Raw genomic sequence first — 13,395 nt, forward strand, 5'->3', positions numbered from 1 at the left:
CCCCCCCCCCCTTTTTAATGTTTTTATTTTTTTTTATTTATATTTATTTTTTTGCACTTATTGTTATTGCTATTGTATAGGGGATACCAATCCTATATAATAGCAAAGGCACACTGACAGGTCCTCTTTATGGAGACATTAGGGGTCTCTAGGACCCCTAATGTCACCTGTGGACCCCAAAAGAAGCTGATGAACGAGCACATATAGGCGATCGGCGGGCTATGGAGCCGCTGATCGCCTATATGTGAAACACCCGGTAACGGGTGTGTGCAGTGGTCGGGTCTTTTCTGCCCGTGCGTGCCCGCTAGGGGGCGCGCACAAGCAGAAAAAAAATGCCGTCTGGAGACGGCAACCCGCCAATGCTGCAGTGCCGTCAGTTTTTTAACAACGGGTGGACGGCAAGAGGTTAATGAACTACAAAAAAATGATTTTATGGTAAGTACAAAAATCCTGTTTTCTCTGCGTTCATTAAGGGACTCTGGTTTGCTGCTGCTCATATATGTAAATACTTTTGTCTTTTGCACTACTATATTGATTAGTAGTTTGTAGTTGTCTACAGTTATGGATGAGGTTTTGGCCACTAGTATGTGCTGCCCTCTGGGCTGTCTTTTTTTGTCTACTCCTGCTATACTCCCAGTTGCTGAGGTTTCTGTTCCCATTTTTTCCAGAACTAAAAAAATAATTCGTTGTGGATAACGTTCCACTTGGTTATTCTTGGGTAATGAATGCATAATGGTACCGAAAACATCCATGATTTGCATTTTATTTGTTTTTCATTTTTCTTACCTGCAATGATGAAATGGCTCTCACAATGACTGCAAAATCATAGGTTAAAGTGTATCTGAACCCAAAAAAATATATTTTGGATGTTTTGCCCTTAGATGTGATGTTTTAATTTCCTTTGTTCAAGTTTTTCTTTCCTTTTTTATTTGCACTGATCTTGCTAGTAACACAAAATTTGTACTAGTGACAATTTTCACTTCCATCACTATCTATTAAGAAACGGCATTGTCACCCTAGCCTGCTTTCTTCATTTGGTCTGGGAACCTCCCCCCCATCCCCAATACATAAGTGTAGATGTTTTGTAGTTTTCAGTAGAGGATAGCTGGGAAAGCTGATAACTGTATATTAGATATTCACTGTACAGAAAGATACAAAGACACTGGAATTCTGGGAAAACCCACAGGTATTTTTCTTTACTTGCAAAAAATATTTTTAGCCTGAAACAAAAACTAATGCGGTAACCACATATAAGGAATGGTAAGCGGAAAAAATGTTTGTGCTTAGGTGTTTGTATCCTTTAAGGCAAGTTATCAACAAAAGACAGATGTTAACGAATACTGTTCCTATTTGTCCTTTTGTATATGTGTGTGTAGCATATCAACATCAAAGACCGAAGCAGCCGCAGCAGCAGCAACCTAAATACGGTTACCAGGAGCCAGTGACCCCAGTCGCTACCCAGCACCCAGCCTCTGCAGGAGGAGTAAGTACCATTTCTTAAAGTGGAACTTGAAGAATTATCTTTTTGAAAACTTACATTGGCTCAATGTAATATCTGATATCCGGATGGCTGCTGGGGATGCCACCCCATCCAAACTTTGTCCACTTGGGTGCGTACTACTATAGTGATTTTCAGCATCCCCAGCGGTCCTGTGGATATCATATTTAAGCCAAACTGGACCAATGTAGATTCTTTAAAGTGATTTTGATTTGTGCCACTTGTTTTTTTTTTTTTTTATTGATTCAGTTGCAATGGGGGTTTTAATAACATCCATGAGTCAGTTGGATTATATCTCCTTTTGCAGGAGGAGGACACTAGGTGCAGCAAAAAGCAACCTATGGGGTCAGCACTACATAGTGACTAAACTTCATCTCTGCTAAAGAGCTCAGTTTTATCCTAGTGTTAAAGTTCGAAGGACAGCAACATGGTTCCAAAATCTTTTCGTAGAGTTGTGTTTTTTTGGGAAATGTTATTCTGTTGATCTTCAATTAACAGCTAATTGGAAGACAGGCTTAAGAACTTAGATCCTTGTAATAAGTTTAGCCATTGAGTCCATGCAGATCCTTGATGGCATAGATCAAGATTCAATGCAACAAATCTACTTGAAACCCACTAGTGGTGACGTCTGTGTCATGCTTCTGCTGGTGGATTACATATGACTGGTGGTCCATAATTGCCTGTCACAGTAGTCCCTTGAGGCTGCAGAGCCTTGGACTCCCTTCTTGAAAGCTGGCTGCATGTTCCCTATTGGCAGTTGCTCCTTATTGGCAGGAACACAGCACACCAGGGACTGTTCCACTGACCTGACTTCCCAACCATCCTGAGTACTGCTTGTCAGGAGGGTAGGTTGCACCTGTGGTAAGTATCTTACCCCTGCTGCATTGCAAGTATATTGTGCTTCTCTTTGTTGGCAGTGCTTTTAGGGCCCTGTCACACCAGCTCCGGTGCGCATCCCGGCCGGCTTCCTGCGTTCAGGGGCGCCCGCAGTCCCGGTTCAGTGCGTTCTGAAAAAATAGTGCTTGGAGCATTTTTAAAGATCGCATTGGACCGGAACGCACGCATTTTGTAATGCGTTCTGGTGCGGGTGATCGCACTGCCGGCGGAGGGCGTTGCTGTGTTGTCATCGACTTCAATACATTGCCCCGCCCCTGAAGAACACAGGAAGCCGGCCAGGTTACGTTCCAACAGCAAAGCGTGCTGGAAAGCACTGGAGCTGGTGTAAACCAGCCCTTAGGGGCCTTCGTCAGGGCAACATAGTTGACGCACAAAAAAATAGGACTGGCTGTTTAATAACAGTGGGCCACATAGTGATGCAGAATTCATTATCTGCATGTGCTAGTTGTTATATTAAAACTGATGGTGCTAAGAATTCCTCTGTACAGCCAAATCAGTTTCTGGCCATTTCATTAATAATCACATAATTTATTTAATAACATCTTTAAATAATCCATAAAAACAATGCATGGGTAACATTGATATTGCATATTCAAACAATGATTTCAACAATAAAGATTGCCATAGTCCTTATATTCTCAAGACATTTTTGTTTACTACTTCTTTGTGTTCCACTTGTAGTTTGACGCATTTCACTCTATTGCTTCATCGGGAGCCACAGGTAGATTAATCAACACATGCTGAAGATTATTGGCCTTCAATCTAAGAGGAAACATGCCTCCTGCCGCCATTTTTTGGGGACTTGGGGGGGGGGGGCAGCATATCCATATCCACAGAGAGCCTTCATATAAACATCCATTATATAGAGCAGTGGTTCTCAACCATGGTAACTTCAGGAACCACATTTGTCCTTGGTCATTAGGACCCAAGTTGCACTGCAATGTTCCATGTTGCGGTACTGCACTTTCCGGTGCAGGCGATCGAACTGTGGGTGGGAGGGTTGCCATTACGGAAATTGAAGTGGATCCTCAACCTGGGGTCCAGTGTGGTCTGCTGTGCTGTGATGGTGCTCCCTTCATAGGTGTATTGCTTGTAAAGCTCTCGTGCGCACCCCTAGAGGTGGCGGGAGCCAGAATGTGATGAGCTGTAAGCAAAGCACTTATGAATGGAGCTCCCTTGCGGCCATAGCCCCACCTCAAGTCGACACTGGGCACGGGCATCATATTTTTAAATGGCTGCTTGGTGTGAGAACTGACAGTGCTTCTCTAGGGGGAGGCTGAGGATCCTCTCGCCTAGAAAAGTGGAAGGCATGTGGCGACCCACTGGACATGGGGTCACGACCCACTTTTGGGTCACGACCCACCAGTTGAGAGCAAAGGATATAGAGTATAGTTTTTTTTTGCCCCATAAAAATCCCCATCCATCTTCTCTCTAGAGGAAATGTATGTTGTTCAGAAAGCCTCAGTTTTACAGAGGTCAATCTCAGGCTTCCGTCACCTTTACATAGCCTCAGGCTTGGATGTCCTGAGCATGTGAACGGGGCGGGATATAACCAGAGCACCTGCGTTTTTGAACTGCTCGCCATCTTAAGAGAAGAACGAATACAAAAGAGAACTAAGCACTAATATACCCATAATGTAGAGGGACCCACTTACTTCAACGGAGGAGCTTACATGATCTGGACATCCTGTTCTGAGGCTATGTAAGTTGAAGGGTACTGCAAGGCAGAAATGTTGACCTCTAAGCCACTGTGCTTCCCTTAGAGGAATCCTCCTCCTTTAAGGATTCATCAGATAGGAAGCTGGGGTTAGTGGCTAGGTCTGGGTTGCAGGATCACAGGTCTTGTCTGGTGTTTCTGTACTGCTGTCCCAGATAATTAGAGTGGATGAGGCTTCTATGCAAGGACTTGGCAAATAAACAAATGATGTCTCAACTGATTGGTCTCACAGACCAAATGTTACAAGGTCCTAAGCCATGGGTGGACAATTTTAATAACACTTTGATAAGTACTCTCAGAGCTGACAGCTTAAACTGGAGGGCCAAAAACAGATAGTGAGACAGCCTGTCCAATTCGGATGTCAGCTGGATTTTTTTTAGGAGCCAGCTCTATTGACGGCAACCAGCGAAAACCTCAAACATTAAGTGCCATCTGTAACTTTTAAAGGAGCCTTGGCTACCCGGCTTCTGGAATTTGTCCAGCCCTGACTTAAGTATGTGTTGTGTAAATGTTTGTGATGCGGCACTTTATTCTGGGGTACTGGTGTCTCACCACTTTGTCGTTGCATCTGTGTAGGATACTCTTGTTTAAGGGCTGATCTACTGGATCTGCCATTTTTTTTATCACCCATCTGGCACGATGTTGGGCAAGATATTTGAAAATCTAACAGATCAGACCTAAGCTCTTCCCAGTTTTAAAAAAGGATTGGGCTTGGCCAGTCAAAGACCTGAAGGTGCTAAATGCCTTAGAGTGGATACACTGTTTTTATATGGAATCCGTTCACTCTGTGGTCACATCTCTTTATCAAGGGGACTGTTTGACATTGATTAATATCAAGCATGCTTAACTTTGTGAACAGGTCTTTCCTAGTGACCAGTGGTTTCTTAAGTTTGCAGTGGGGAAGGATCGCGATCTGTTTCTGGTCCTTCTGTTTAAGCTAATATCAGCTCTGTGAGTATATATCAAAGTGTGGGCATTGCCTATTCTATGGCTAAGTGGTATCTCAGTGGTCGGATACCTCACTGATCCTGGGCTCTGAGCAAATTGTCTTAGGATCTCGAGACAAATCTTCACATTACTCTTGGGTTTTGCAGGAGGAATTCGGTTAGCGTCTACCTCTCTAATTTTGGACACTAGTTTATTGAAAGCTCCAGAAGTTGCAGGATCAAGTTAGGCTTTTAAAGACGTCCCTCTAGTCTTCACTGGGTTGCTGCATGAAGGTCCTAGAACTCTTCCTGACTTTCTTTGAGGCTTTCTCCTTTGCACAAAAGCATTCCAGAGGACTACAGCAGGAAATTCTGAGGAAATGGGAAATTTGTCAGTATCCCTGGGCATGGAATTAAGGCTGAGCTTTCAAACAAGTGCGTCTCTGTACTTGTGGCTTTTGTCTGATGTTTAACCCCAGGAAGTAATTTCTACTACTCCGTTAGAAGGTTATGACAAAGGATTTAAATCTGCTCAGCTGGAGAGCAGTCCTGATTGCCTTCATAGTGCAGAATCTTTGGGTGTAGAAGGTACATCTCTTTAACATCAACATTTACAAAAGTCGAATGATTTTGTTGACCCTTTTGTTGTGTACAAAAAAGGCAAGAAAGAAGCACCACAACCTAACACATTGACTGGTTGGATGAGGGTAAGTGGATAGATGTAGGGAATGCACTTACAGAAGGAGCAAGGTGTGAAGATCTTAGAGATACTCTGTGAGCTGTCAGCTGCTACATTGTATCTCTCACTGGGTATGAGGAGCTGGTGCTGTGTCAACGAGCTGTGGCTGGCAAAAAGTGAGATGGAAACAAAAAACAGAACAGCGGGAGATGATCATAAAACCAGAGAAGAAAACAGTGAGAAAGAAGAGAGTATTAATATGCACTCGAGACGGTCACATTGCCACAGGGATCCGGTCCGGTTCTCTCCTGTTTGAAAATGCCGGCTCACAGACCCGCAAGGATGGAGCGCTGGAGAAACAGGGTGCGAATGAGATGGATTACAGGAGAATAAGGGAAAATAACACTACAGTATGATTCCACATACTGCAAGACAGTATTAATACTGGGAGTACTGGCACATCGCTTTCTTGAAAAAGTATTTAGTTAGGTATCTCCCCCAGAGACACTGATCTTTGCTACAAATGGCAACTCCTGGCTGAATTCTGCACCAAGAAATGGATTCTGCTCATTATCCAACAAAGAGAGCGGAAACTCCAGTCCAAAAAACACAAAATTAGGGACTACATAGCACTATCACAGAGCAGTTCAGTAACTCTTGCTTTTCCCCACTTGGATGGCCACTTTGGGTAAAAAAAACATCCTCCGATTCGAGGACCATTTCTTGGGATTGCGGGTGAACTGGTCGAAGTCGCATATCTTAACACTAGACCCCTTGACTAGATCTTAGGCAGATCCTGGTCTTCCTCTGCAGTGGGTGGACTAAGTTAAATATCTTGGTTACAATCACAAAATCTGTTGGGAATTTCTACCATCTTAATCTGCTTCCCTTGCTCCCAACAATAAAGTGTAGATTGGGCGCATCTGCGTTTGACTCTGATTGGGAGAACCAACCTTATAAAAATGAAGGTCCTTCCGGATGACAGCGGCTCTGTGGGTGGCCGAGCGGAGGATCGGTAAATATCAGTGATATTTACCGGTCCTTCGTGTGAAGAACAAACACCGGAGTGATAGTCTGTAACTAATTGGGGACACAGTACTATGTGCCCCAGTATGAATGAAAAGGATGTGATTTACATCACTTCCTGTTCATTCATGAATTTCTGAATGGGGAGTAGCACTCAGTACAGAGACTCCTCCCCATTCATAAACCGCTTGATAGTAAATATTTTACTCAGCAGTTTCTGAATGAATGGGAAGCCTCTGTACTGTACTCTGTACCCATTCATTTAGTGCTGGGGCTGCAGAAAAAGAAATGGAGGACTCTATGTCCTCCATTTCTTTTTATGTACGCCAGGCACATGCGCTGCAGTGCATTGTTAGAACGCATCGCAGTGCATGAGTTTTTGTCTTTTTATTTTCCTTTTAAAAAAAAAACATTTAACTGGCAGCGCATGGCAAAGCTTTGTGACACATTGCTGTGCGTTGTGATACCTTGTGTTGCAATTAAATGTACGCCTGTATCATCACAACACAACGCAAAAACAATTTTTAACATAAATCTTTATCTACAGTTTTGCGTTCCTTCATTTTTTTTTACCTTTTTGCAAAAAGGCGCAATTTAAAATTTCAAAATATTTATTTATTAACTCAATACAGTTTTATCTTTTAGATTTAGTCAGAAAATATTTTTTTTGTGTGTACTGATTTGCAAACGCCCCCCACCGCCGCCATAAGCATTTAATCTCGGTCGCTCTGCTGCTGCAGCGGCCAAGAGGGGAGAGATGAAGTCCTTGCCGTGGCGGGGGGCGTTTGCAAAGTTATCAGAGAGGCCTGGGGGGCAATTGCCACCCTGACCCCGGGTCTAGTCCGCCCCTGGGTCAGACTAATCCAGCACGTTAATAATATGAGTGCCCCACTCAATATGGCCGCAAGCGAGGGGCATACTGAGTGGGGCAACTCAGATTAATAACGTCCAAAAGATGTGGACTGGGAGGGGGGTTCTTTAAGACTGCTCAGAATCACACCGCTGAACGATCACCTCTTCTCCCGACCGCTTCAGCTCCAGGAAGCGGGCACTCAGAGAGGCAGCTACGATCACACCTGTCAGCGTTCCCTCTCTCTGCTCCCGGCCGCTGCAGCTTCAGAGCGGCCAGAAGGAGAGAGAGGGAGCGATAACGGGTTTAATCAGAGCCGCCGCTCTGAGTGGAGCTGAAGCGGCCGGGACGAAAGAGTGAGTGCAGAGAGCTAGCTCCGGCTCTGGATGGAACACTACCGCCGCGGCGCTCGCTCGCTTCTGTTCTCTCTTCTCGGGCTCGGCCGGTCTGTAGCTGCAGCAGGCGAGAAAGAGAAGAGAAAACAGAAGCGAGCGATTGCCGCGGCGGTAGTGTTCCATCCCTAGTCCCGCCGGCGAGGCACCATTGCTGACATTCCAATCGCCCAAAGGGGAAAAGTTTGAGCCTGTAATAAAATAAATGTGAACCCTGGTAAAATTTGAGCCATCATTGCTCAACTCCTGATTACAATTTTATAGTTCCCGAGACGCTGATCAGTACAAACATTCAGTCAGGGAATTTGGAACTTACAATGCATATGCACAATATATATGCTTGTTGCGGGTCATTGACTCGGAAAGTATTAAACTCAAAGTTTGTTTGAAAGTCTGGTAACGAACGTTTCCAACAGTGGGTCAGCGATGGCAGCCTACCAATTTCTCTCATGACAGATTTCTTTTAACGGAGGATTACTTATTACATTAGCTGATATACAAATTACCATTTAAGAGTAATCTCCAAACGCACAACGTGTACTTATTGAGAGCAAAAAGGGGCACAGAATGGGGCCCCAACCATAATTGTTGAGTTTGGTATGAGAAGTGCTACATGTATGTCTGGAAACTGAAATATCTCACTTATCTTTCCCTGGTTTACAGAAGCGTTATCGAGCTGTCTATGATTATAATGCAGCAGATGAAGATGAGGTGTCCTTCCAGGACGGTGACACTATTGTCAACGTGCAGCAAATCGATGACGGGTGGATGTACGGAACTGTTGAGCGCACAGGGGACACGGGCATGCTTCCTGCCAATTATGTTGAATCCATCTGAACAGAGGATCATGCATCTCTTTCTCACAGAAAATCATGAATCATTCCAGTGCAATCCTCTCCCAGCTATGGGAAGGATGGGCTCCAATTTTCTTTATAGCATTCTTTCTTGAACGCCTCTCTGCTTCCCTTTGGTGGCAGAAGAATAAATTACCTCTGGCTTCATCTTTTAGACAATGAAGGGACCACATTGGGCAGAGGTCTCCTTCAACACCTCCCCTCTTCTTTCTTTTCTGTCAGATTGACTTGTTTATGCGCTTTGCACTATTATAAAAACACTTTTACCATTTAAAAGGAGCGGACTAGTCACTTGGACATTTTTCCTCTGATATTTTTTCTTCATCAATTATTCTTCTATGAATTTGTACCCTGAAACTGAGAAAAGTTTGCCCCATTTCAAATATAGCTTCCAATTTTAAAAGAATTTCCCTTTTATTCTTATATAATAACAGTTAACACCCCATAGCTTACATAGCTAAGTTAGTATGTTCAGTTTATAAATGCGAGGTAGTGTATTGCTTGTACACCTCACTCATCACCTCATTCGAATTGCCTTAGAAAAACATTTGGCAATTGCACAGCCACCTGCAGGACTTTCCATTTTGTCTGCTTAGCTTAACCTAAATACTGTCTCATCAGGTTGTAATAGAAGCCTGCTAACTAAATTCGTGATCACAGAAATGGGAAAAGTCACCAGCACTCCATGCAACAATGACAGAATCCATGTTTTATTTCCATTTACTGTCAATTTAAGTGACCCTGCGTAGTACCAAAACGTTGACCAAATGACCTATGTGACATTATGTAGATAAAACGACATTGATTCTTTCATCCATGTATGGAGTGCTGATGACTTTCCTAAGCCTTTTAAAGCAGACACCAGTAAGCACCCACTGTCAGGGATGGACTTCAGGAAGAACAAGTCCCCAACATAAGCCATTGTGATTAAAGCCTAACTCCAGGTAAAAAAAAAAAAAAACACCCTAACAGTGGTGCTACCCCTGCACTGAAGGGTTATTTGCTCATTTTTGTCTAGTGGGCGTAAAGGACTTTTACTTGCATGATTCCAGCACCTGCCGTCTCTTCAAACCCCTTCCTCCTGCTCCAGCAGTCAGAGGCTTGCTGATGTCATCACAGACACAGCGGAGATCATGTAAGTAAAAGTCCTTTTCACAATACCCCTAGATGGAAACCCACTGCAAGGGGTTTTCCCCCCAGATATATGCTTTAAATATTCCTCTTCCAAAAACATAATTTTTTTTTTTCTAAATTTTTTTATATATAAATACCCAATTCAATATATTTTATAAATATATGTATATATTTCCATTCCATTTTTTTCTTTGAAAGGCAACAGTAGAATTCATGAGGTATAAGAAAAAAATTAGATACTTAATTGTGAAAATTGTCCCATGATAGCCAAGATGAACAAATGTGGAGGAGCTTCACAAGGACCATTTTGACCCTTAACGTGTTGTTTTTTTCTTGCTGACAACACCCATGGCCTTTTAAATTTTATAGTGGATAAAGGTTGTCTGGTGATAGAGAGGTGCATTTTTGCCTTGTGGCACAAAGCCTAATAAAATCTAGTATACATTTTCTTTCAACAGTCTTTATGTGAAAGCCACGGAAAGCTGCTGAAATATTTCTGTTGATGTTTTTTTTATGGTGCAACTATTTCTTTAAATCATAATTTGGGAAAAAGGACAGCAGTCTTCTGGTGCCAATTTGCTACGCATGTACATCCTACTAGATGCTCATTGAGCCAAATATTTGCTGCCTTTTACTTTATCTGCCTTATGAACGCTAATTTCTTCCCTCACAGGCTTGGATATTTATGCCCTGTTGTGGTATATTTTGGTATATAAAGATGCTCACAGACAAAAGATTAAAAATTGAGCTTAAGAGAGGAGACAGACTACAACATTGAGGACCAAGCACAAGTCATTCCAGTATTCAAGATATCACATTTAAAGCACAATTACAACTGAAGTAACTAGAACATAATGTGAATACCCCTGGAGGGACAGATGATTCCACAAAATGCCTGAATGAAATACTTTGTACATTCCATTATATGCAGTGTAACATATTTTAGTCAGAAGTGCTAGATGGGTGGGTGTGCCAGTGACAAATCTGTATTCTTGCAAAGACACACAAACACTATACATAACGCCTACTGACATTGGTGGGATTGCAAGTTTTTTTTGCCCGTCAACCAATCATGAGCACATTTTCTCCTAACTAGACCAAGCTCTCTCCTATTGCCCCTCATTCAGTGCATTTGCACTCAGCGTGGGATTGTGGAAAGGAGACATGATATTCCCACATTTTGTCATTCCCCTCCTTCTGAAGCCTTACAGTCTTGTGTATGTATCAGTCATTGCTTAACCCACTTTTTCAGTTTAATTTTTTTTTAATTATCTCAAACTGGAAAATCCTTTGTACTGCATTGCTTGGGCCTATAATCATTTAAAGAAGGAAAACAATAATGCATCCACCAAGAGAAACTTTCTCAGTTTACTTAAATTTAAAATAAAATTATCATTTTTAACTGTGATGTCATTGTGGTTTTATTTGGAATGGGTTTTTGTGTCAATTTGGTTGAAATGTAGAATTTTTTTTATATATCTTTGTATATTGTCAAGAATGTATATTGCATATGTGTGCAAATAGTACACTTTCAGCTTTGTGCCATTATGAAACCGTATTATTTACTGAAAAAAGGTATGCTACATTTTGTTTCCAACCTATCTCCAGGTAAAAAAAAACTACCCTTGCATTGGGTCTGCCCCCACACTGCAAGGGTTACCTGCTCATTTTTGTCTAGGGGGATCTGTGTAAAAGAATCTTACTGATCCTTGCTCCTGCTGACTCCAAGACTGATGCCCACAGGCTCTTCCCAGATCTACTGCAGTTATTGGAGGCCCGCTGACATCAGGTACAATGCAGGGCCCTAGGGTCTTGCAAGGTTAAATAAAGACTCGGATCAGTTCAACCTATTTGTGTGCATGTGTACACTCCTGTATATTGTTTTCTCTTAGGAAGACATCTACAAGTTTTTGGAATATTACTGTAAAGAATCCCCTACGCGGATGGACTTATTGCACAGTTGTCAACTTATCACGGTACCATGCTTGAATTCACTGAGCCCCTTAGAGCGACCTATTCTTTCACAAATGTTTGTAGAAGCGTCTGCATGTCTAGGTGCTTGATTTTATACACACACATAGACCAGCGCCAGCTTTTTCAATCTGTGAGAAAAGCTGAGTCTCCTCTTCATCCTTTGTTTGTGGGTGTATGCTATGGGCCTCCAATCTGTTTGCAATTCATGTCAGTCATAAAGATTCTGCACTGTCACAATTCTCATTAGTCATGTCATTGCTCGCATTCACTTTCAGATTGCTCTTCACATACAGCCACACCCCTGTAGAAGTCCTCATCGGGTAACAGAGGTTTTCCCTCTATTTTGTTAGACTCCTTGCATACCCCCTTACATACATTTTGTGCTAGCATTAACTATTTTGTTGTGCATTCTTAAATTGCTATTACATTTCGGGCGATTTTCTGCATTGGGCATAGATAATCTCACTTCCCCACTGACTGGTTTAAGCTGCCTTTCATCCCTTATTCCACCCTCCTATATTTTCAGTGCACACTTTGTCCCTTGCTCCCTATTTATATTAGTCGTGACAAATGCAGGGGTGCCGATATTTTTGGTCATGACTGTATATACAGTCCACCTCTACTGTAGAGCCGGCAGCCAACCGAAAGGTCAGCCCAGTGATTCATGAACTAAAGCACCTCTTTCTTACATCGGTTTTTGCAACCGCTTGTTCGGCTCACTTAGCTCCTGCTGCCTCTCAGGTGCTAAACTAAAAGCCCAAGCACTTGGTAAACAGAATACTGTTGGAATGTCAAAGTCCTGGTGACATATTACTATGTTCTAATGATTGAGTCCCCTTCCAGTATCTGTCTCTCCTTACCAATATTTCTGCTTCCATCCTCATGGAGCAGTCACTTCTCTGGCAGGGGATATTTTGTGCTCCAGCAATGCTACCCCTTAAACTAATAACAATATTATGCAGACAGACATTTATCTATATGACATTAATTGGGACAACTTATTGCTAACACAGAACACTGATGAGAAGTGGGATTGCTTTAAGAATACATTGCATAATACTATTACCAAGTGCATACCATTGAGTAATAAAAATTAAAAGGTCAAGAACTAAGCCTGCATGGTTAAATAAAATGGTAAAACAACATATCAAAGAAAAAAAGCTGGTATTTAAAAACAATATAAGATGGAGGGGACTGCATTAGCATTCCAGAACTACAGGGAATGCAATTAGAGATGTAAACACAATCTGGGCAGCTAAAATAGATTACAAAAAGCATATTGCCACAGTCCATAAGAAGAACCCCAATAAATTCTACCAATATATAAACAGTAAAAGGGTAAGAAAAGAATAGTTGACCCAATAAAAGATGAAAACAGGAGATTAATCACAAACGACAGTGAGAAGGCTGAGGTGTTGAATTCATTTTTCTCCTTAGTATACACTGAG

The 13,395-nt window shown here is 42.3% G+C and overlaps 1 protein-coding gene across 1 annotated transcript in view; it reads left to right on the forward strand.

Annotated features, from left to right (window-relative positions):
• LASP1 (LIM and SH3 protein 1) overlaps nt 1-9,189 on the forward strand; it is a 93,013-nt gene extending 83,824 nt beyond the window's left edge. Inside the window, exons 6-7 of the mRNA XM_018563593.1 lie at nt 1,377-1,483; nt 8,649-9,189. Coding sequence (XP_018419095.1) covers nt 1,377-1,483; nt 8,649-8,822 — 281 coding nt within the window. The 3' untranslated portion in view covers nt 8,823-9,189. The remainder of the gene's footprint in view (nt 1-1,376; nt 1,484-8,648) is intronic.
• Nucleotides 9,190-13,395: the final 4,206 nt, after the last annotated feature.

The sequence above is a fragment of the Nanorana parkeri genome, unplaced genomic scaffold (genome assembly GCF_000935625.1).
Source record: "Nanorana parkeri isolate BGI_ZX_2015 unplaced genomic scaffold, ASM93562v1 scaffold679, whole genome shotgun sequence".
NCBI lineage: Eukaryota > Metazoa > Chordata > Amphibia > Anura > Dicroglossidae > Nanorana > Nanorana parkeri.